The 25,093-nt window shown below is 45.6% G+C and overlaps 1 protein-coding gene across 1 annotated transcript in view; it reads right to left on the bottom strand.

Moving 5' to 3' along the window:
- The window catches only part of LOC138533319 (IgGFc-binding protein-like), a 198,558-nt gene that overhangs the window by 34,196 nt on the left and 139,269 nt on the right, over nucleotides 1-25,093 (bottom strand). The window contains exon 7 of the mRNA XM_069641139.1: nucleotides 14,301-14,693. Coding sequence (XP_069497240.1) covers nucleotides 14,301-14,693 — 393 coding nt within the window. The remainder of the gene's footprint in view (nucleotides 1-14,300; nucleotides 14,694-25,093) is intronic.

Below are 25,093 nucleotides of genomic sequence, written 5' to 3'. Positions count from 1 at the left end.
ACTTACCTCTCTCGAGCTTCCCCTTGCGCTCCGTCAAGGCTTTTGCCGTCATGGACATGCAGTCCTCACACTCCGAACAATGGTGCTCGGATTCCAAGCACCATAAGCAGATCCTGTGTGGATCCGTTATTGACATTTCTTTACCACAGTCTCGACATTTCTTGAAGCCGGATCGCGGCGTTGTCGGTTCTGATGAAGAAGCCATCGAGAACGATAAGGTATATTCGAGTAGAAATAGATAGTTATCCTGACTGAACTGAGCAATGATGTTCCGAGGCCCCACGAAGCGCAGAAAAACGGAACTGAGCAACGGACGCAGCGTGTGGCTATTTATGGGCATGGTGACGTCGGCGCCGATACGGTGGCCGTCGAAGGACATCGACTCGGCGGACATCGACGCGCAGCGCCCTCTACAGAAAAAATTTCCGAGGCCAGCAAGCTGGAAATGTATTATCAAAGATAAGGAATACGTCGGAGGACACAATCCCTTCGAAATTACGTTCTCCCTCAAAATGTTGGTCTCCGGTGCCAGAAAATAAATAAAAACCCCAATAAAGATTTTACTGCCTAGATCAATACATAAGAGTCTCCGTGAAATCATGGCTATCCTGCCCTAATGGAAAACAACATTAATTACTTTTTTATAAAACTAGTTTTCAGAAGCAGCAAATAGTAGCTGTGAAGCGCTTACAATATCTCTGGAACTGAGGGCTTGCCTTTAATCTTTGAAGGGACTAACCCCATCACAAGTGATGGTACACAAAGTTTCTAAGGCCTTTGTAGACAAAATTAAAAAAATGAAAGTGGCAATCAAACAGATTTTGGCAATACGGACCAGATGGCTGTCTGACAATATGGAACTTCCATCGCCGTAAACTGGCTAAAGGTCTCACCCGATGAAACAGCGAGCCCAAGTCTATGAAAGTGTCAGGAACCAAAGGTGTACTGTGACCGGCTTCATTTATCAAAGTGTGCATGGGCACTCTAAGTTCCCCCCATGCAGAACTTTCGAGGTCTCCTTTATCTCAGGCTTAATATCACCCATGTTGAAAAAACGCATCAGGTACACTGCTCCTGAAAAATATCTGTAGACACACTGAACCAAAGAAATGACTGCCACATAACTACTATTAATAACTAGTACTGGGGAAATGCCCCACTGTCCACCTCTCATAATACAGTGAGATTCAAGAGAGTGTGTATGAGATCCAATTTGGTTTCAGACCGTGAGGAAACACAGCAACAATACAAACAATGAGAGAACGCACGCTGGGAGCTCTCAACAGTAATACTGTTCCTCGTGGGCGTTTCAACGAGGTATGATAACCTGGAATGCTCCATCCTGTTGAACAGGCTTCAACAGGATATGGGCATAATAGGCACTGCCCTGTCTGGAATATATTCGTAGCTTAGTGACCATTCTACCTCAAGCAAGTTGGGTGACGTCACGTTAGCCCCTGCAGACCTGAGGCTATGGATAAGGCAAGCATCATGTGACAATGTACAACCACTGGTTTTAGCTCGTGGGATGCTGCTGGCATTTCTAAGAGAGGAGAATCATTGTTAGGGTGCTCTTATCTTGCAGTTTTTAAACATTGTTTATTGGGTTATCAAATTGTTTTATACTTTTCAGTTATCTGATAATCGATGTTGGTAAGGTACACTCTTTACTAATGTCTGACATTTTTAAACAGATAATAATTCACGTAAGCATCAACCTTATACCGATGCCTTTTGTAAGTGCTATATACAAACAGTCAAGGTGCAGTCGCCTCTGTCCTTCCAGCTATGGATGGATGAAACACAAATAGCCTTCAACCTCTCAAAGATAGAAGCAACCAAAGACAACATTTGAAAGTACCTTTAGGCCAGTGGGGGAGGCAGATTCTGGTGCCAGAGAGGGGTGGGGGGGCAGGTATGTTGAGGGGGCACCTCCATTATAAATGATTGCAGGTCACTAGTGGGGTTTTGTAGGAGGTGCCATCAATGTTCACATCTAATTAGTGTGGGACTGAGCTTAGCATGGGAGCCTGAATGAACATACAGGGGCTTGGGGGTAGTTCTCGTTCGGAGAAATATTTTTACACTAATTGGTTGACATGTTGACTTGTACATTAAAGTGTTTGAGAAAAACTGGGTGAAAGCCACACAAACATATATGGCAACACATGGAAAAATCCAAAAGATGAATGCAGGCCACCAACATTACACAGGAGCATTGTATACCATGCTCAAGAAGCCTTGTTCCTCATATATGCCAGCAGCCTCTCAAACCCCTGTCCTTGCTGGCTATGTTTAAATATATGCCCGCAGTGCCACTGTAAAACACGTTTGTGATTGTTCCCAACCTATTTGCCAGCACTGGTTCAGGATGATAGTTTCTACAAAACACGCCAGCAGTGTCCTGCAAAACTGGTTTCCAGTCTACCTGTGTCCAAATAAATGTTGTTATTTGAAATGTATACAGCACCTAAATGTCATTGTCTGGCCTCGAAGGACTTCAGGTTGTCTGAAATGTTAGCAGAACATACATCATTACATGATAGTGTACATTTACTATTGCATGCACTTAATAGCTTGGCAGAGATGACTAGAACAGTACCTTTAAATTGATCCGTTTTATTTGTTGGGTGTTGTGTGATTTGCTATGTCGTTGAATACGTGCTTACTGGCATGGTCTGAATTTGGCATGGGACTCAACAGAGATGCCTATAAAGAGGACCACAGAAACTATTTACAAAACCCAAACATGCAGTATAATAATGTAAGGATTTCCAAAGGTTCTGATTGTGAAATGTGTGTGAACTACAAGCTGAGCTTTGCTTGAATCGCACTCCAGCTACAAGTGATTTGAATCACAACAAGCAATATAGAAAATTCTAGGGGAATACACATATTGTTCACACAGGGACTCAAAGCAGAACATATCTGATATTGGCAGTGGAGGACAGAACATTAAACAGTGTGAGCCTTTGTCTGATATGCCAGCAGCATCAAGGACTCCATGGATGGTGTCTTTATGGTTCAGGGCTCCTTGCATGTGGGCACCACCCTCTCACCCTTCCCTCTCAAGCCGATGGATGCCTCAATCAACAGAGACAACACAGTTAAAAACATACATTTGTATAAATAGAGAGCCTCTGAGACTTTCGGCAACACCTTCTCCCTACAGTCAATGTACACAGAGGGCTGAAGCTCAGTGCTAACTGCAGAACAGATAGCTCACTGTGTTAAGTGCCTGCTGTTGTGATCTATGCTCACGGTGTAGACTACGTGTTCAAGCCCAGGAAATGTCAACTACATTTTTCTTTCTGGGTAATAATGGGTTTAGAATTCTCCTTTTTTTTTTGTAGAGCTCTCAAGTTTCTCCATGGCTATGCTTGAAACGTCCACGCAGTCCTGTCATCGCTTTGCATTCGGAGAATTGTAGTTTTCCTTAACTTCAAATGGGACATTCAAACTACAATACCCAGAATCCAAAGGGAAACACTAGGACTGGATAGCCTTCTCACGCATGGTCACGGGAAACATGGGACCTATGTGCAGTGTTTATGAGCACAGGGTGCATTCTCACTTGTGAATGGCGAGAACGAAAAAGGTTGCTGATTCAGTGGTTAAAGTGGAAGAAACGTATTTGGAAATGGCTTAAAGAAAGAGATCTGAGATCAAAGAGAGACAACTTCATAGTTGGAGTTTCTCTTATTGGAGATTACAATATGGTTCTTCTGGTTCTCCTACAATTATGAGATTATCCTCAGTACAGAGGACAATTCACCTGAACCAAACCCCAAAGACAGTATAAGGACATGCTTGGTAGCGGTGATAAATTGTATCTTTACCTCAGTGTCAAGAAAGGTATTTGAGTGTCCCCCCTGAAAGGAAGGCATGATATCAGCAGCAGACACAGACACAATAGATGCAAGTTGCAAAACACCTTTATTTTGCATTTATTAAGGTTGGGAGAATTCCTAACTGGCCACAACTCTACAAGTCCAAATAACAAACAAGTCCAAGTCATTCAAAATAAAAAGGGCCATACAAAAAAAATAAAATTAAAAATAAACCTTGCCCTCCTTCTTGAATGACACATACGTAAAGTGGATATCAAAAGGAAAAATAGTGTCTTAAAAGAAATATCCGAATGGCCTAGGTAACAATTCCCTTCCCCACGTTCAGATGCACAGGGTCTCCAGAGTTTGACTACAGTAAACAATGCCATTCCACAGTAAGGAAACATGATTGTCTCCCCCCATGCAAGATCACTGATCTTCTTGGCTTTGCTATTAAAGCAAGTATGAAAGTGCATGCCATAAGATTAAAATATCTAGGCTGCGAGCCTCATTGTACTTCCTTCCCCTCACCCAACCCCTCCTTCACTTAATAACACACATGAAGGTGGCTTTGTTTTGTCTAGAAATATCAGTAAAACATGCCATCTCCCTGTCAAACAGTGTTGATGCTCGCCCACTGGCCCCAAACCTGCATACATGTGCGCACACACACACACATGCACAAACTCACACACACACACAACACAAAAACACACACACACATTCATACACATTCACTCACCAGTCACGCACCCATGCAGTTTCAAAGGAGACCTGCCGCTTTAACAGTAACCACACAGGGAGGACCATTAACCAAAGACACTCTTTGAACACAACAGACTCGAACATGGGTGGGACTTAGAAGCACAAAGAAGTGAGCCAGTAGCTCGTTCTGTTGAGAAAAGGGTTCTACCTTGTTCCTGTTTTCAACACTTTACCTGTCCGGTTGCAAAGCACTCTGGTTATGATCTCACACATACAGAAGATTGTTGGCAGGGATCCCAGGATTGTATCACTAAGGTAGGCTTAGCCTACACCAATCTCTGTAGCGCACTTGGCTTTAAATAGAAATAGAGCTGAGCCCCTCTTTTGGCAGATCATCTGAAGACAACACAGGAAGTAAGAAAGAAGTCAATCTTGGACCCTAGCTGAAGCACAGTCTGCCTTTCTTCTACCACCAGTGAAGGAATGCAAGTGTATCCAAAGAGGGGAGCAAGATCCCTCCCCTGAACTTCTCCCAGGAATCAGAGGGAGAAAAAGAACTCAGAGGACCTCCAGGTGCTCCAGAACCAGTACGCAACCAGTGCACAGAGGTCCCTGCTAGGCTCTGCAGCAAGCTCTATGGATATGGAGTGCCCAAAGGTTTTTGAAACAGAAACAAAGGACAAGGCAGCTGCCTGAAACACACTACCAAGCTTTGGGCCATCCACCTTAAAAGATGACACAAGCATATTGAAGAATCTGGGAGAAGTGCCTCAATGAGAATCTACCGCCGTCTACCATAAAGAACATTTTTGTGCCAGTAGAGTTCCTCGATTCGCAACCGACTGCAATGCTGACCGTTGTCAAGCCGCAGTCACTTAAAGACATCTGAGACATCTCGACCAGTGCTTCAGAACCACTGAGACAATGATTCCTGACCCTAAACACCATCTAGGCCAGCCTGCAGCCATTCGTCAAGCTTTGCTTGCCGAACCATCTTGCTGGCTGATACCCGCAGCTGACTCCCATCTCAAACTCTGTCACAGAAGCCTGAAAAGTGCCCTGTATCAGACTCAATCCTGTTGAATACCAAGAAAACCAACAGCAAAAGATACACTGTAGTTATGCCCGACTGGCCCTTCCCAGAAGGCCCCTATAGACATTCTTATACTCTTTGCTCTCTGTTAGCTGTGTTCCCAAAGGGTACTGCATATGATTCTGCCTAACACTCTTTTTGTGCTGAAGCCAAGAAGCCTTAAAAGGATGTACATCATTTTAATTGTATGCATGTTTAATGCTTGTTTACTTGAGTATTTTCGGATGCATTCTGGTTTACTAGAACTATGGGGCTGATGGATGGTTTAGAATCCGATTTTCACCCCTGAACCACTGGTACCTCGGAACTTAATTTGCCACATTGGTGACAGATGGATGGATGAAGTTGGAGGTTTGCACACAGCTTAGCCACCCAACAACAAAAGTACGAGTGCAGTTAATGTTTAGAACACTGAGAGGTATTTGTTAGTAATCATGGATCTTCACATAGAGGCTGTTAAAGGTATGAGCAATGATGTCCTGCTCATCCCATGTCAAGAGAGGGTACTTCCCCACAGCACCAGGAATAGTAAACCTGAGTTGCTGACTAGCCTCCAAGCTTGGGTAGGAGCAAGGTTGGCTGGGTAAGAGACTCCAAGGGACGGCCTATGCACTGTGTACCCGAATGAAGACCTTCCAGAAGGGGTAGTGGAAGATGGCGAGGAAGACAGCATGAGTAGTGTTTCTCACCAAATATCCCTCTGGGAGGCAAGTGTGGTTTCTCAGCACTCCAGAGTGTCAGGGGCTAGTATGGCATCCCACAGGTCCCAGCCCTCGGCCCAGTCTCTAAAGGCTAAAATCAAGGTGCCCCGAATAAGCCCTAGCGCCACATCCCCAAAGATTTAGTACAGGCTTATGAAGAAGGGAAAGATATTTCAGATTAGTTTGAAACACTTGAGCTTGCTTTTCAGCTACAGGAGGTGTAGGAGGTACTCTGGGGTGCAACCCTGATGAATCGCATATCAACACAGTTAACTTCTGAGTAAAGGCCTGTTTATGAGGGCACGAAGGTGGGCCTTCTCAGTAAGTTCAGTAAGACCCCAGTTCAGAATATGAAGAGCTTTAGAGAGCTCAGAAAAAAATAAAATGGATATACATTTGAAGCGTTCACACAATTGTTGTTGAAGTATCTGGGCGGGCGGGTATCTGCAAACAAAATTGACACATTTAAAGGGATGTAAAATTTGCTTGTGTGTGTGCATAACTTGAAGAATTGTGAGGTCGACCTACACCTGCATCTTGTAGACAAGATGATTACAAACCCTAGGGAGCTTGCAAGGGCTGCCAACAGGTTTGTAAGTACTGAAATTCAAATAAAAGGCAAGCTCACCCAAACCAGATGAGAAATTCTTGGACAAGAAAAGTAACAATGATGGGAAGGCTAAAGGTCCATCCCATTCTTCTGCTAAGTCAGGTACCCAAAAAGCATGAAAGGAAATCCCACAACTCTAGTTCAGCTGTGCACTTGTAAAAGCAGAGTGTAGGCACCCCTAACACTGGGACATCTGCATTCTCACAACTCAAAGGTGTGTGCAAGGAGTTGGGCCATAGGCAAAGGGATCCTGCTTGCAAGAGCTTACCCAAGCAAGCTATAGGGATTGTTGGATTCATGGAGGAGGCCATCATTAGTGTGGGCCTCCTAAAAGAGGACTTCCCACTAGGCCAAGGAGTGGCTGAATGTGGACTGGTTACAACGGTACCAGATCTCCAGTAGAGGTCCCAGTTCCCAACAATAAACAGGTGTACATCAATGTACACACAACCCTGGCGGTCAGAGACACCACACTTAGCCTCACTGTTGTCATATGGCAGTGGGTACAGCCAGGACAGTATATTGCTGTGCCAGATTGTAACATCAATGGGTTTGACAGAAAGAGTAAATGCTCCTAGGCGTAGAGTTCAGTTGACCCAGCACCATGTAGCGGTAAAAGACTCATTACTTGCCCCATGTCTGTTGGGTAGTGAACCTCAGATAGTTGTGGCAGTTACCAGATCGAAGGCCAAAGCAGCAACCAGATTGAAGACTCTCAGTGCCTTAGGGCTTGTAATGCTTCCAGAGGGTTTATGTGAGAGACCAGCGTGGCCAGTAGCCCCTATTCCACTTCCACAGACTGCTGAGTCAGCTACTCCTGCAGGAGAGGGGCCAGCAGACATTGAGAACCCTTCTTTTGTGGAAGGGGATTTAGTGACTTCAGCGTTGCTTGGCACAGCAAAGCAATCTGAGGTGGAGGACCAGGTCAGTTCAGACCTGAAGGACCAGCTGGATGAGTTTACATCAGCTGGGGGCCCAGATCAGGCGTATTTCTTTAAAGCCCAGAGTGAGCGCCACTCTGGCATGCCTGTTGCAGCAGGCAGAGGAGTAGACTAAGGGTGAGTCCTGTGGACTGTTCAAGGTGTACTTGGAGGATGATCTCCTGTACATTGAGCCAAAATACTCTGAGGGTGAGGGCACCAAGAGATTGGTGATTCCCCAATGCCACAGAAAGTTTCTTTAGTTTCCTTTAGTGGGCCATTTGGGAGTAACTAAGACATCGGACCAGTTTTCGGCACACTTTTACTGGCCTGAGATTGGTGTAAAAGTTAAGGAATTTTTCCAGTCCTGCCCGACTTGTCAAGCATCTGGCAAGTCAGGTGGTCCCGGCAAGGCCCCCTTAATTCCACTACCTGTGGTTGGGCACCCTTTTGAGATAATAGGTATGGACATTGTGGGCCCTTTTAATCTTCAAACCAGTTTAGGGAACAGCTACACCTTGGCGGTGGTAGACCATGAAGGCTCTGATTGGGATATTCTCCTATGTTGGTTTCCCCAAGAAAGTCATTTCTGACAGGAGAACAAACTTCATATCAGCGCATATAAAGGCTATGTGACAAGAATGTAGAGTCACCCACCGTTTCTCCACATCTTTCCATCCGCAAATGAACAAGCTTATTGAGCGCTTCAGCAATACCCTGAAAGGTATGCTAGGTGGCTTGGAAGAGCACCTGAGGTGAAAATGGGATATTCTCCTGCCATGCCTACTGTTCGTCTAGAGGGAGGTGTCACAAAATGGAGTAGGTTTTAGCCCCTTTGAGCTTCTGTTTGGATTCTCGGTATGAGGTCCCTCCGTCTAGTAAGAGAGGTATGGGAGGGCAACCCCAAATCCCCCACATGAGATGTGGTGGACTATGTACTTCGGTCTAGAATGACAAAGTACATGGAACAGTCAACAAAGAACCTACAGGCTGATCAAGAGCAGATTAAGCACTGGCATGACCACAGTGACTGTTTATTTTCCAGGCCAGTGGATGTGGATTAAGGACCTGTCAAGCCCAGTACCCTTCAGGACAAGTGGACTGGGCCATACTGTGTGCTGGCAAAAGTCAGGGAGGTAAATTATCTCACTGACGTGAAAGGGCCTAAACATATGTTCAGGGTTTTCATGTCAAACGGCTAAAACCCCATTATTCCTGGGATGACTTGGTCATGGCATTAGTGACAGATGAGAGGCTGAGGAGGCGACCGATCCCCTCCCAGACCTTGTGCACACTGAAGCTACAGATGGGTCAGTTGAAGGTGTCAAGCTTGCAACTAACCTATCAGAAAAGCAACTGACAGACTGTTGCTGTTTTTACTGGGACAGTTTCCCAGCCTGTTTTCGCTGACTCCAGGTCGTGCAGATTGGTAAACCCATGATGTGGACACTAAAGACAGTAAACCGGTGAAAAGCAGAATTCACTGGATGTCCAATAAGCTAAGGGACACCGTCAAGGAGAAAATTTGCAAGATGTTGGCCCTGGGGGTCATGGAGCCATCCCACAGCCTCTGGGCTAGCCCAGTGTTACTGGTCCCTAAAAGACCAGTGGTAAGAAGACTGAAGTTTGCTTTTGTGTGGACTACAGGGAGCTCAATTATGTCACAAAGACAGATGCACACCCCATACTTCAGGCAGACAAACTCATTCACAAACTCGGTGCTGCCATGTACATGAGTACCTTTGACCTCACAGCAGGGTAATGGCAGGTCAGAATGACTGACAGAGCAAGAGAGAGATCAGCATTTTCAAACCCGGAAGGACATTATCAGTTCATTGTGATGCCGTTCGGATTGAAGAATGCCCCTGCCACTTTTCAGAGGATGGTTAATCAGGTTTTGTCTGGACTGGAAAACATCAGTGTCACCTAGTTAGACAACATTACTGTGTTCACTCACACCTGGGAGGACCACTTATCCCACTTGAAACAAGTGCTTAAGGTGCTGCAGAACGCATATCTGACTATCAAGACCACAACGTGTCAGACAGCGCAGGCCACAGTGAAATACATAGGCCACCTTGTGGATGGAGGTAGGAAACAACCTCCTGAAGCCAAGGTACAGGGTCTGAAGGATTGGGACATCCCTACCACACAGACACTGGTGAGAGCCTTCTTAGGTCTAACTGTGTACTACCAATCATTGATCATGGGGTATGGGACCATTGCCATGACCCTAAAGGATGTAACTTTGAAGAAAATGCCAAAGAAAGTAACTTGGACCCCCGCCTGTCAAACCTCCTTTAGGATTTAAAGGATGGATTCTACAGGGCCCCAGTAGTGAAAGTACCAGACTATGGTCAGGAGTTTATTATCAAGAAAGGTGTCTGTGATTTTGGGATTGGAGCAGTGTTAGAGCAGTGTTAGTGCAGCTGAACGCTCAAGGGGTAGAGCAGCCTATCGCCTGCATTTGCCGGCAATTAACAAAAAGGGAAATGAACTGGGTTGATTTTAAAAAAAGAAGCTTATGCAGTCGTGTGAGCAGTAAAGAAGATTAAACCCTACATCTTTAGGTCATTAGATGGTTGATGGCCATGCAAGAGAAGAACCCTAAGCTTTTGTGCTGGGCCATATCCCTACAGGGATTAGATACGGTCATCCAGCACAAACCAGGCTCCTAGCATGGAAATGCAGATGGCCTAAGCTGGTACTTTTGCATAGATGACAAACCAAACCCTAAGTAGGTTGTATTTCACATGTTGAGGCATGGGGGCATGTAAGGTATTCAAACATACGCATGGTGGGCGTTGTCTCACATGGACTTTTTAAAATGTTTTAATTAAATGGAATGATGGTAGGCTGACTTCAGGAAAATGTCTGGGACTAATGCACACCCATTTACCTATGCTCACACTAAAATAAGCGCATGGACCTGGTTATTCTGGGCTTGAAAATGCATACAGGCACAGTCTGCCCCTGTCATATTTAGTTGGAATGATGACAGCTGGGGAGGGCACAATGTCATTTTAGGAAAGGGGAGACCAAACTTCCCCCTGCCATGCTCAGCCTTATTAACTGACGAAGGCTCTATTTTTTCTGCTCTTTTGTTAAGCCCTGGAGCTGGTGGTAGCCATTATAATACTAACCGGGGCTACTTCAAACAGGCCCAGAAGAGGCCTGGCGACAGATGATAACAAAGGAGACAGGAAGACCAACAACCTTTCACATGTAACTGTGTCAACCTTTAGCCATCTCCCGCCTCAGTATCAATGGCAGTGAACTGTCAGGTCTGGGTCTGTTGTTATAGAAGATCACCCTGCTGAAGGACACCAGTCTCTCAGCAGCTTTAAGGGAGACCTGCCGCTTTAATAGGATCCACACAGGGAGGACCATTAATCAGAGAGACTCTTTGTTTGAACACAACAGACAGGATGATGGGTTGGACTTAGAAACACAAGGGAGTGAGCCAAGAGTTCTTTCTGTTGGGAGAAGGGTTCTGCCATATTAGTTATGGGGCAAAACTTTATCCTGTTTTCATGCCCTTACCCTTCCTTTTGAAAAGCATTCTGGCTATGAACTCACACATACAGAAGATAACTGGTAGGGACCCCAGGATTGGTTCACTAAGGAAGGCTTAGTCTACACCAAGCACTGTGGCCCACTTGGCTTTAAAAGAGGGCTGAGCCCCTCTTTTGGCAGATCATCTGAGGACTTGACAAGAAGTAAGAAAGTCGAACTCAACCTTGGATACTGCTGGAGGCACAGTCTGCCTTATATCTCTAAACAGTGAAGGAAGGCCAGGATATCCAAAGAGGTAAAAAGTATCCCTCCCCTAAATTATTCGAGGGAACAGAGGGAGAAAAAGAACTCAGAGGACCTCCAGCTGCTCGAGAATCAGTACCAAACCAACACACAGCGTGCCCTGCTAGGCTCTGCAGCAAGCTCTCTGGACAGGGAGTGCCAAAAAGTCTCTGAACCAGATATGAATGACAAGGAAGCTGGCTGAAGCAACTCCCAACAGTTGAACCATACAGCTTAAAGGACGATACAAGCCCATTGAAGATGCTGAGAGAAGTGTCTCAACAAGCATCTACCACCTTTCACCTTCATTGTCCTTTTAAAGGCATTGTCAAGCCATTTGAGTTCCTTGATCCACAGCGACTGAAATGCTGACTGTTGTCAATGCAGCAGTCACTTAAACACATCTCAGATGTCTCAACCAGTGCTTCAGAACCACTGATCATCACTGAGACAATGATTCCTGACACTGAGCGCCATGTAGACCAGCCTGCAGTTGTTTGTCAAGCTTCGCTCGCGCAACCGTCTTGCTGCCTGATACCCGCAGCTGACTCCCATCTTGAACTCTGTCACAAAAGCCTGCAAAGTGCCCTGAAGCCGACTCGACCCTGCCGAGCACCAAGATTAATAAACGCAAAAATTACATTGTGGTTCTGCCCCCCTGTTCCTTCGCAGAAGGCCCCTAGAGATATTTTAAGACCATTTGGTGCCTTTGTGTTGCAGCCAAGAAGCCTTAACTAACTGTGGTGGTTATTAGCCACACCGTCTACCCTCCTGTCAGTATCCAGAGTGCTCCCCTTTTCCTTCTTTGAAACTGTCTGTCCTATGCATTCCTTTACACTATGGGTTGTATTTTGTACTGTTAGACTGTTGTAATAAAGTAGATATTTTAATTTAACCTTAACTGGACACTCCTTTTATCATTGGGTAATAATTGAATTTTTGCTGTGTTTCAACTAACCAACTATCCACAAGCTTTAGAGGAGATAAGCCTGCTGTTCCGTCCATGTTACCAAAATTAGACATGGACGTTTATAATTTTAATTGTATACTTGTTTATTCCAATCTGCTCAGATACATTCTGGTGTATTAGAGGTGTGGGGATAATTGATGGTTTAGAAATCAATATTCATCCCTAGAACACTGGTACCCCAGAACTTGATGTGTCACAAATACAGTGCTTACTGTTGCACAGGTTTAAAAAAGGTCAAACAAAAAGGAATGCTTTAGTGAATGCTTCTGCACCTCAGAATCCAACCTGGAAGCATATGATGTCACTGCTTTTTAAATTGTTAGGTACATTACAAAGGAGAAGTAACTACAAATAAACAAGCCTGGAAGCCGCAGCACCAACGTGAGTCCTCATGCTCACATTTCTGGGCACCATTCACTCTGCATAGGTACACAAGCAACGCAAGACGTGTTTCGGCCTTGAAGGGACACTTCAGTTAAGTGCATGTTGAGTCACTAAGCATGCTGAGCTCCATTCCTAGCCAAGCTACATTTTAAAATTGTTATTAGATTTGGATGGGTGAATGTGTGAAAGGCTACTCGATTTCATCCAACAACCTGCAGATTGCAGATGTATCTCAGTGTCAAGCCCTCAACAAACTGAGCTACCATATGGGCAACTGTAAGTTGTGTGTACATCTCAGCATGTATGTGTCTGTGAATGTAATATGTTTTGTGCATATTTTATTAATTCTTTGTTTTTTTATGGAGGGAACATCCTGGGAGATTAATTTTTCAACTTTGGCAGTCTTGGCCATGTCTATGAAAAGGCTTTGCTTTTGCAAAAACAAGAAAATGCAAATGTGTTATATTTGTGAATCTATCACTCACATTTGTAATGTATGTGGATGACATTCCAAATCACAATTACCGTTTCAGATTACAATTTCACCTCTGCAACCACCTGCGAGTTGCACATGAAAAGTGGGAGGAACGAGAAACTGGAATGCACTCATGTTTTGTATCCACCCATGAGTTCGAAAAACCTACCAGTCACCAACTTCCCACAGTAGAAAGTAATCATCTGAGAAGGTGAAGCGGCCATGAATGGTCCATTCTGCAGTGATGGGGTAGTGCCTGGATTGTAACGTGAAACCTCTATTTCCCAGAGACTAGCATCCAAAAAGTTCTCTTCGCAATGCACATATGTTTTAACATGCAGACCACACTGGAACAGCAATACATGGACGAATAACTCCTATGTGTGACAGGTCTCCATCATTGCCTTTCTACTTCCTAATTAGCTTACATGATGCGGTCAGTGAATTCTTCACTGAGCAGAGCCCTTATCCCCAGGTTCGGATCAGTACACCAGGAGCAGAGCAAATGACATAGTGCTGTGAAAACATAGTGCTGTTATGATTTGATTAGTCTATACATCTTTCTGTTTTTTTCTGTCTTTAAAAAAAAGGCATATAACCTGCAGAAAAGCCGTCATTTGAAAAATAATCTCCCAGAGTTCCCTCTGCCTTTATGGAGAATCCCCTTTAGTGTCGCCTTGGCTGCAGGTGGTGGGCGTTGTAATCATGCTTATGCCATGTGCGCCATTTTAGATATGGTCAGGGGAACACATTTCAAGGTTAAGGTACAAGGACAAGTTGACTGAGTTGGAAAAACACTATTGTTAGTACTTACATTGAGGATGTTTGTGGTAGTGACACTGACGAACGTCTGTTGGAAGAAGACATACAGCGATTCCACACTAGGAAGTATAGGCAGGAAGGGCCTGTTATATACAAGGACCACAGCAAACCAATTCTTGGAGTTGACATCGCAGGCAGAGACCAGGCCATACACTCCATCACGCTGTTGGTTGTTGCCGATGCCGATTCCGATGCCGAATCCACCGCTATTTTTCGGTACATCAACAGAGCACTGGCCTGCGTTATTATAGCAGCCTCGGATCCCCAGCCGCATCCCACACGTTGCTGCACCTGAGCATTTGAAGTCCACACAGAGTACAGTGTTGCTGAGGGGTTGGCACACACATTTTCTTGAGCAGTCTGCTGTTAGGATAAAGCTGCCAAACTGAAAAAAGAGAAGAATTCTTCTTTGAGACTCGTGGACAACAAGGGCCATCAAATATACAATGCACAGACTCCTAAATGGCACAGTGTTCGCTTCTGGCAGTGCGCTCTGTGAAGCCACGTCTGGCTAAACAACATCTGAGTAAATTTTAAACATTTACGTTGCTAGTGTTCGCAAATGTAGTTACACTTTATCTATGGCAAAACATTCCTGCATTCTGAGAAGTTTGAGTTCCCAAAAAAACAGCGTTCACGTTCAAACGTTTCAGACCTTTGCAATTAGGAGTCGATCAAGTGGTTAAGGAAATAAAAAAGGACACCAGACACAGAGAATCCCTGAGAATCCTCACCTTGTACAAGTAGGGACTCATTGTGCAAACAGTTTGTCACAGACATAATCCTAATAAGCAGTTTATTTCATTTAGAAAGCAGTGGGTTGGCCACTTGTATCTTATTGAGCCCCCATGCAACTTCCATTACCTTATCCTTCCAACAAGTTCACAAAATCAGTCTCACTTTGAACAAAGTCGGTGTGGCAACCATTTTTAGAAGAAACTAGACCCGCTTTTGGTAATGCAAATAATATAGCCTTATAGACCGAGTGGCGGGATAATGAACCGCCATCAAGTTCGCTGAGGGCGATAAGTTGGTTGGGGCGATTTTTTTTCATCGCAAGTGATAATGGCCCCTTCCAAGGTCTATAAGGCTATTAGAACATAACAGTAGTTGCCATGTATGTTTTGGAGGTAAAGTAAAGCATTTCAATTTAATAGTAAGCAAAGTAAATAGACAAACTAAGTACATTAAGGTTGTGATTTACAAAAAGGTTTTAACATGGGAAAGTCCCATTGAAAACATTTTTGTAAATCAGGCCCCAAATGTGTTTTTATTTTATGTGAATAACAAGGTAACAGTCATAAGTTAAGCATTGTAATTGAAAACTGGTTTAACTGAAACAGGTTTAACACGAGTATACATTAAGCAGAGCTGGCATGGGCAGTCTGTTCAGTTTCCCAGGGCCCTGCTGTCAGAAGCCGTGTCACCTTCCAACCTCCAGTGGCTCTCCAGAGAGAGAGAGAGACACCTGTTCCCAGAAGTCCATCAGATGTTGCAGGCCCTTTAATGACTGATTATCACTTGCTTTCTTCAAGTAGCGCATTATTGGGGGCGATTTACAATGATGGTTCATTTAAGAGACCATTGTTTTGGAGGAGATGTTCATAATGTTTCTCTGTTAAGAAATGCAAATAGGAATGTTCGTTCTGAAAGCACACACAAGCACCAGTTAGCTGCCTAAATCTACACTCTCTTCCAGGTCAATAACAATGATGTTCATATTTAATGCACCAAAAAAGAGTTCATTTTTGGTAGAATGTGATATTTTCATCACATCATATATGAACCCTGCATTTGTAAAACACTGAAACACAAACAGGTAACCTTTTCACACATTGCATGTTGTTATAAGTCTTGCAAATACATTTCCAAAACCCCAAGACCATTTCTTTGCATTTTGTTGAATTGCATTCTGGTATTTGCAGTCTCCCAGTCAAGATGGGGGAATAATGCCACAATTGTACATTTTTGGTTAACATATTTCTAAAATTATTTATATATTTGAATGAGTACCTTACAATGGTATGTGTATTTTTCAAATCAACTTTAAAAAGCAGGGTATTGTTGAAAGCCAGACGTGAGGTTGAGGAGAGGGAATGTTGAGAGGGCAAGCGAGTCCTGTATATCTGCCCAGGATGTGGCAAGAGAGGTTTCAATCCTGGAGACTAGTGCAGTTATGTTTCCCTGATTGTGGCCATGTGCTGCTTTTCAGGACACAAGTAAAGGATACATGTGGGTGGACAGTGTAACTTTTTTTAAAGGGTGGACGCAATCCTCTTGGTTGTTTTTGAGGTCGGCAATCTTGCTCAAGTATTTGGCAACCAGGATTTTACCCAGGTTGTCACGTTTCCAGTGCAGACACTTACCCACAAGACGCATACAATTATCATCTAAGCACATGCGCATATCAGGATTTTGTTTTCTAGGGAATATTTCACTACATATTGCTGGGATAAAAAGATGAGCACCTTTTTATGTCCTCTCTCAGGTTATTTTTCTATTGTTGATTAGTTTTTTTGAAAGGCCAATGCTCTTTTGTCTGATGCCAAGTGTACTAAATTTGTATTGTTCATTTTAGGATATGTTATCTATCTGGCATAGCATTGGGCTTTAAAATCCACCTGAGAACGCATCAGCATGTGCATCTAGGTGAAGTCTGGAGCAAAGTTTGGAGCAGTCTCTGCAGTCAGTAGTTCGGTGCTTTTGTGCTGGTTTGGTTCTCATAGCTGATTTGGTGCTTATTTATCTGGCCTGTCATTGGGCTTTAAAATGCACCTGAGAGTGTGTCAGCACCTGCATCTGGGGGAAGTCCAGAGCAAAGTTTGGAGCAGTCTGTGCAGTTGGGAGTTCTGTTCTGTGGCGCTTGTTTGGCTCCCCTTGAGGATTTGGTGCTTATCAATCTGGCCTGAGATTGGGCTTTAAAAACCACCTGAGAGTGCATCAGTGCACCCGGCCAGGTGAAGTCCAGAGCAAAGTTTGGAGCAGTCTGTGCAGTTGGGAGTTCTGTTCTGTGGCGCTTGTTTGGCTCCCCTTGAGGATTTGGTGCTTATCAATCTGGCCTGAGATTGGGCTTTAAAATCCACCTGAGAGCGCATCAGTGCACCCGGCCTGGTGAAGTCCAGAGCAAAGTTTGGAGCAGTCTGTGTAGTCCAAGCAGGATGGGCAGTTGAGTTATATTAAGCAAACTGAAAGGGACAAATGTGTGGATTTGCTTGTCCTTGGCGTGTCCACGTTATTCTGACTGGAGCTCATTTTGACTTGCCTGTACAGTCTTTACTGGGTTCGATATTAGCTATTGGCCTCAGTTTGTGATTAGTACTTCCTGAGAACACAATTGATAGCGTGGTGATCATTGTTCATTCTATTTAAATGCGTTATAAATAAGTCAACTTACGCCCCCTTTTGTTTTACGCAATTACTGTGGACACTGACAGTGAGCCAACATATTAGCAACATGACGGTCAACATGACGGTCTCTGCTACAAGAACGACTAAAGAGAAGTTGGTGAAACCCCCTTTGCCTCGCCCTTACGCATTATGGAGAAGGTCTACACATCGCACTGCAGTGTCATTCAACATCATCGAAAGGACTTTATGAATGAAATGTTGCAGTCCGTTCCGACGATCCATCTCTTGTTCTCCAGGGCCACGCAGAGACTAAATAGGGCACTAAGAAACAAGGTGTTAAACTTCATCAGTCTAATTCAGATCACTTTAAAATGATTGTTATTTTCTTTCACACACATGGTGCATCCTCCTCTGTTTGTTCACCGACAAGTGCCCTACCCATTGTTAGCTCTCCCTCTACTTCATCTGGCACAGACAATAATAATTCACTTTTGAAACTCTGCTTAAATCTGCAATGGGAGTCCCTGGGAGGAGCACTGGCCGCCACTCTGAGGAATGACAAGCCGGTTAGGTTTATTATTCCTAACACTGACATTTCGACTAGTCCTGACCTGGAGAGTTTTGCTGCTGCATCGGCCGAGGAACTAGACATCTTTAGTGAAGTTTCTAATGCTACTTTTTCAGAGCGTTCTGTCAATGATGAATTATCATTCATTCCGACACTATTGCTGTTACAGTGGATCCTATTTTTGATCTCTGCTCCACTTTTGTCCATGAAAAACTGCCCATCAAACTAACCCTTACCATCAAATGAGCAAACATCGGCCCGTGAAAGTATAGATATTCAAGAGGTGAGCTAGAGTATGCTGGGTTCTACTCCTTCCTGCTGCCTCTGTGATTTGATTGCCTTGCTTACCAGGTAGAAACTCTACTAACAACAAGTGCAAACAACACAGGGACATACAAAGGTCTTTGAAGGATATGTCGCTTTCGCTTACCCAGAGGGTTTCTGGGTAATACATTCTGGGCCGATTTGCGCAATTCAGACCTCCACAGATTCCCACGGGTGTCCTCTTTTCAGAAATGCATGGGGTTTCCTGTTTTCCTTAGTGGCCTGGACACACGAGGCCCATATCTGTATTTTGTGCCCATCTGGAAAAATCGTGAAATTCAGCTGTCGGAAAAGACTTGGGGTTAGGGGTGTTTTTGGCTTTCCCCATGGCGCCCAGCTAGGTGCACCCACACATGTGAGGTACTGTTTTCATCGGAACACCTGTGGGAACGTGCAACGGTTGGCCATGTGTTGTTGGCGGTGTGTTAGGTGGGTGAGCTGAGTGATATGTGCGGAAAATTGTTTTTTTCACCACATTTCGGACTTTGCCAGGGTTTCTGGGTAATAAATTCTGGGCCGATTTGCACAAGTCAGACCTCTGCAGATTCCCACGGGTGTCCTCTTTTTGGAAATTCATAGGGTTCCTTGTTTTCCTTGGTGGCTTGGACACCCAAGGCCCATATCTGTATGGTGTGCCCATCTGGAAAAATCGTGGAATTCAGCTGTCGGAAAAGACTTGGGGTTAGGGATCTTTTAGGCTTTCCCCTTGGCGCCCAGGTAGGTGCACCCACATGTGAGGTACTGTTTTCATCGGGACATCTGTGGGAACGCAGGACGGTAGGCCATGTGCTATTTGCAGCGTATTTCGGTGGGTGAGCCGAGTGAAATGTGTGGAAAATTGGGGTTTTTCACCACATTTCAGACTTTGCCGGGTTTATGGGTAATACATTCTGGCCCGATTTGCGCAAGTCAGACCTCTGCGGATTCCCACGGGTGTCCTCTTTTTGGAAATTCATGGGGTTCCTTGTTTTCCTTGGTGGCTTGGACACCCGAGGCCCATATCTGTATGGTGTGCCCGTCTGGAAAAATCGTGAAATTTAGCTGTCGGAAAAGACTTGGGGTTAGGGGTCTTTTAGGCTTTCCCCTTGGCGCCCAGGTAGGTGCACCCACACATGTGAGGTACTGTTTTCATCGGGACAGCTTTGGGAACACAGGACGGTAGGCCATGTGTTGTTGGCTGCGTGTTACGGTGGGTGAACCGAGTGATATGTGCAGAAAATTGTTTTTTTTCACCACATTTCGGACTTTGCCAGGATTTCTGGGTAAATTCTGGGCCGATTTGCACAAGTCAGACCTCTGCAGATACCCACTTGTGTCCTCTTTTTGGAAATTCATGGGGTTCCCTGTTTTCCTTGGTGTGTTGGACACCTGAGGCCCATATCTGTATGGTGTGCCCGTCTGGAAAAATCGTGAAATTCAGCTGTCGGAAAAGACTTGGGGTTAGGGGTGTTTTCGGCTTTCCCCTTGGCACCCAGGTAGGTGCACCCACACATGTGAGGTACCGTTTTCATCGGGACACGTGTGGGAACGCAGGTAGGTATTACGTTTGTTGTGTTTGTGTGGTTTTCATAACGTTTCGAGCAGTGGTCGAAGTGTATGAAAAGAAGTAGTGGAACTATGTTCCCTACCGGTCTGGCCCACACCCCCCACACCCCATCCCTGTGCCCCCTTCCACACACAATCCAAACCCCCAAACAAAAACACCTGCTATTTATGAGATTGTATAGTGCAGTGCACTGAAGTGCAAGCTTCAACTTCATCCTACACTTTTATTTTACAACTAAACCATTCCAGAACGGTTTCTTTTCAAAATAAAAGGATAGGAATGGTGAAACTTAAAAATAAAAAGTATGGGAGCACCGCTCCCGACCGCTCCCGCCCACTTCGACCTCTGGTTTCGACCCATTTGCTGGTGCCCTTTGTCACACACCCCGTTCATTTCCCAAATGTGCCCTACATTTAGTCGCTGCTTTAGGCACCATACACTGTTGTAACCTGCACAAGTCACCTACCCTTGAAAAGGTCTTCCTGTGCTCTTTCAAAAAATGTATGCTTGCGATTCCTCACCACATTGGTTTTCCTGATTTACACATGCTAAGTACGTCTGTTCAGGCCGTAAGCATGAAACTCCTGTGTACCCTGGCTCAGTGTTTGACTTGTGGTTGCTTGTTTTGTGAAACACTACAAAATATTTGTGCTTTCCTAACTGCAAGAGTCGGCGGAATGCAGTGGAGCATTGTTTTTCTCAAAATTCAGAGAAGCCATTGCTATACCAAGCCAACCATGTCCACCACATACCTTTTTTTCGGTAATTTTCCCCGCTTTTCCCTCAAACTATGGCATTTTCCCCAACCTAGTTGTTGCCCAATGTAAAGGACCGGAGGGGGGCATCTGTACTTCTGCTCTCAATGTGTTACAGGAGAGGCACAGAGGACCCCTCCCAAGATTCTCTATTATTGGTACTTGGTCGAGCAATCAAGGCCTAGCTTCTCAGGAGGTGATGCGGGCTGGTTCTTAAGTACAATGTAGCCCCAAGCACCCACAAAGGAATGTCCGCACACTGTATTAGTTCAAACACAGACTTTATATAATTAATATTCAAGGTTATGTACAATATCACGATAACTCACTTTGTACTTGGTTATCTATAATGGCAAATATACAGTTCTACGTGGTACCACAATTACTGTTAGATCTCTTTAAAGTGCATCAACTGTAAGGTTAAATTGCACACAAATAAGTTTGTAAAGGAAACCAACAATAGAGGTAAGAGGAAAGCGGTTGGTTAGAATAATTGGCAGAATACTGGTCACTACTGTTAAACACAGTTCTGTGTGGAGATCCCCCCACCTGGGCAACCTGTAGAATAAAGATGTGTCACAAGCCCAGTCCATATATTCTTCACAAGAGACTTTCCAATAGTTCTGCAACCCCAAAGTACCTGGCATTGTAGCGTTCCTCATCAGGGAATCGACAGCCCTACTTGAGTGTCCTCGCTTTAAGACAGGAGTCACGGGTCGTCGAACGTCCAACGGAGAACAGGGGAAGCGTAAATGTCCTGCAAGGAAGAGGCGTGCGTGGTACCTCGGTTTCGATAGTTCTGGACCGCAAAGAGTTTGAAGAACTGTGGCCCGGCAAGGGCGTCGAGTCGTCGTCATCTCTGTGGTCTTCGGGTGGCGGGAAACCCAACGGCGGATGCTCCTCAGTGCGTAGACGGTCAGGCCTTCTCCAGCGGGATAAGACGGGCGGCGATGCAGACGAGACCGTCCTTGGATCAAATGAAGTTCTTAGGCAAAGGGAGCATGGCGGCTCAGGTCGGCGACGGCGGTTGTCGACAGTGGCCGACAACAGTCCGGGCGCTTCTCTTTGGGACTCCGCAGCAGTCCCTGTCTCGGGTTTGCAGCCTGTCATAGGTCTGTCTACCAGGGGGCTTTGGCAAAGATCAGCTGGTGCACGATGGTCTCTCATAGCTCGGGAAGAGGGCGCCTTACCAAGTCCTCTGTGGCTCAGTCCTTGGAGACACAGCAACTTTCAGATTGTGAAGGAGAGCAACAGCAATTTTTCTCTTCCAGCAGAGCTTCAAGGTTAAGCTGGAGGTTTACTCCAGTAACTCGTCGTGGAGGACTTCAGCTTCTGAACATGAATTCTAGCAGTGAGAGGCTCCCAGATATACTAGTTGGTCTCCCATTCATTCTGCTGGGTCACACTCAGGCAACCAATCGGTCATAAGGGCATTCATGCAGGCAGGAAGCCAATTAGGTTCAGAGTGCATTCAGGCCATTCACTTCTCTCCAGACACTCACAACAAGTTATGTTTATTGGGACAAGTACCCAGCCATTCAAAACTCCACATTGCATTCATACCAGTTTCGGGCAGGGCTGTCTCAGTCATTGTACCAAACACCAGATACTAGACACCCACAACACAGAATGCGTATTCGTCACACACTCCGTTCCCCCAGGTCCCACCCACAGGCATACCCACAACATACGGTCATTGGGAAGGCACCAGCCAATCTGGTCAGCACTTCATTACATCTCCATATATGGAACTTCCACCCAACAGCCAGTCAGGGGGAAGGGACAGAGTCAGGGCTTCCCGGGACTTCAAGAAGATCAAGGTAACAGGTGATGGAAGGCAAGAGACCACGGGGGCCATCTTGTTTCCATCAGGAATCTACCGATTCCAATGACAGGACCTGGGCATCCCAAAATGGAGGATGCTCAGGCCACCAGTCAATTCAGCACGGAGCTGCCACCAGCCCAGACCCTGCTCTGTGGGACACCCAGAGGTGCCCAAAAACATACACTAGGGGCACAGGGTTGTACCCCTACCCATGCGTGCCATAAGGGTATCCCATGGGTTCGTTCACCAAAACCAAAAGAGAGAGCTGCACCGCCAGGAGTCGCACATGAACTCCTGCACAGAAAACACGACAGAACACACGAAAAAAAGGCAGTAAAGGTCAAGGATATGGAGGCCCTGACCCTCCGATGAATTTCCAGCATCACAGTCGCCCCCCCCAGACTGAGGTTAGGGTGTCTAATCTCCCACAAGATAGACATCCTCATCCAGACGGTCAACATACCTTCTGGAAAGGCCATCTGCATTATCGTGACTCTTCTCTGGTCTATGCTCTATGGTGAAGTCTAGCCCTTGCAGACTAATGGACCACCTGAGCAGTTTTCGGGTTCTCACCCTTCATCTGCATAAGCCACTTCAGGGGATTATGATCTGTTTGGACCTTGAAGGTAGACCCCCTAAGGTAGGGGCTAAAACGCCTAAAGCTCCAAACTGTACTGAAATACTCCTTTTCAACAGTAGCCCGCCTGAATTCTCTACCCTTGAGTTGTCTACTGATGAATATGATCGGGTGTTCCCTTCCTTTGTCATCTAACTGGGACAAGACAGCTCCAATTCCAGTGTCGCAGGCGTCAGTTTGAACGATAAAGGGCTTGCTTTAATCAGGTGCACACAACACAAGTGCCCTACACAGACTTTCTTTCAAGCCATCAAAGGCCATCTGACAGTCTTCAGTCCAATTAACTGTCCTAGGCTGTTTGGGTGAAGTCAGAGCTGTCAGGGGTGCAGCTGTGGTTCCATAGTCTGCCATGAAATTGCGAAAATACCAAGTGAAACCCAAAAAGGCTCTCAGCTGGGTTTGAGTAGTGGGAGTCTCCCAGTCATGTACATCCTGTACTTTACTGGGGAGAGGTTGTATTTGACCCCCTCTTACCTCATGACCAAGATACGTGACTTTCCCCTGAGTTACCTGGCACTTGGTGGCCTTGATAGTGAGGTTAGCCCTTTTCAAGGCCTGCAACACCTTATCCATATGTGTCAAATACTCTTCCCAGGTGGAACTGTAGACAGCAATGTCGTCTAAGTAAGCCACAAAAAATGCTTCCAGCCTACTGAGCGCATGATTGACTAATCTCTGGAAGGTGGCAGGGGCATTATTCAACCCAAAAGACATGACCCTAAACTGGTAGTGTCCCTCAGGTGTTGAGAATGCCGTCTTTTCCTTGGCATGGTCCATCAGAGCTATTAGCCAATAGCCTGAGGTAAGGCCAAAGGTGCTCACAAATTTGGCAGCACCTATGGTGTCCACGAGCTCATAAGCCCGGCGAAATGGGTGCGTGTCAGTTCTGGTGACGGCATTGACTCCTGAGTAGTCCACACAGAACCTCCAATCCTTGGTACCTGCCTGGGAACTTGCCTTGGGGACAAGGACCACGGGACTGGAACAGGGACTGGTTGAGGGTTCAATAACACCCAGATCCAACATCTTGGCGACCTCAGCCTGGGTGTGGAACTTAAATGTATCTGACATACAGTAGCGCCTGCTTTTGACAGGCACACTGTCACCAGTGTCAATCTCGTGCTTACACCACGGTGTAAGGTCTGGTGTCAGTGAAAACAGAGAGGCATACTGCCGGAGCAAAGCCCTGCAGGCCTTCTGCTGCTCTGTCATCAGATCGGGAGAGAGATGTACTCCCTCCACTGAGCCATCCTGAGGGTTGCTATGCAGCAAATCAGGAAGGGGCTCACTCTCATCCTCGTCTTGTTCTGAAGCTAGCAAGAGACATGAGACTTCTGCTCGCCTGTGGAAAGGCTTGAGCCTGTTAACATGGAATACCTGAGGGGCTACCCCAGGAACTCCCAGGTCAACCAGATAATTGACTTCACCCATCTTGGAGATAATCCTGAAGGGTCCAGTCCACTTGTCTGCCAAAGCTCGAGGCTTGGTAGGCTCCATCACAAGGATTTCCTGTCCCGGAGTCCAATCCACTTGCGAGGCTATAAGGTCATGCCAGTACTTATTCAGTTCCTGGCTGGCCTTGAGATTTGCTGTCACCTGACCCATTATCTGTGTCATCTGCCGTCTGAGGACTCACATAGTCCCCCACTTGATTGGTGGGACCTGGAGGGGTGGCCTCCAAAGCTTCTCTGCTTAAGGCAAGGTGCCCCCTCACGGGATGTCCAAAGTGTAACTCAAAGGGGCTGAAACCAACACACTCTTGAGGTACCTCTCTGTAAGCAA

This window comes from Ambystoma mexicanum, chromosome 1p (genome assembly GCF_040938575.1).
Source record: "Ambystoma mexicanum isolate Mex_15411 chromosome 1p, UKY_AmexF1_1, whole genome shotgun sequence".
Lineage (NCBI taxonomy): Eukaryota > Metazoa > Chordata > Amphibia > Caudata > Ambystomatidae > Ambystoma > Ambystoma mexicanum.
The sequence above is the reverse complement of the archived record's forward strand: the minus strand, read 5'-3'. Positions and strand labels throughout refer to the sequence as shown.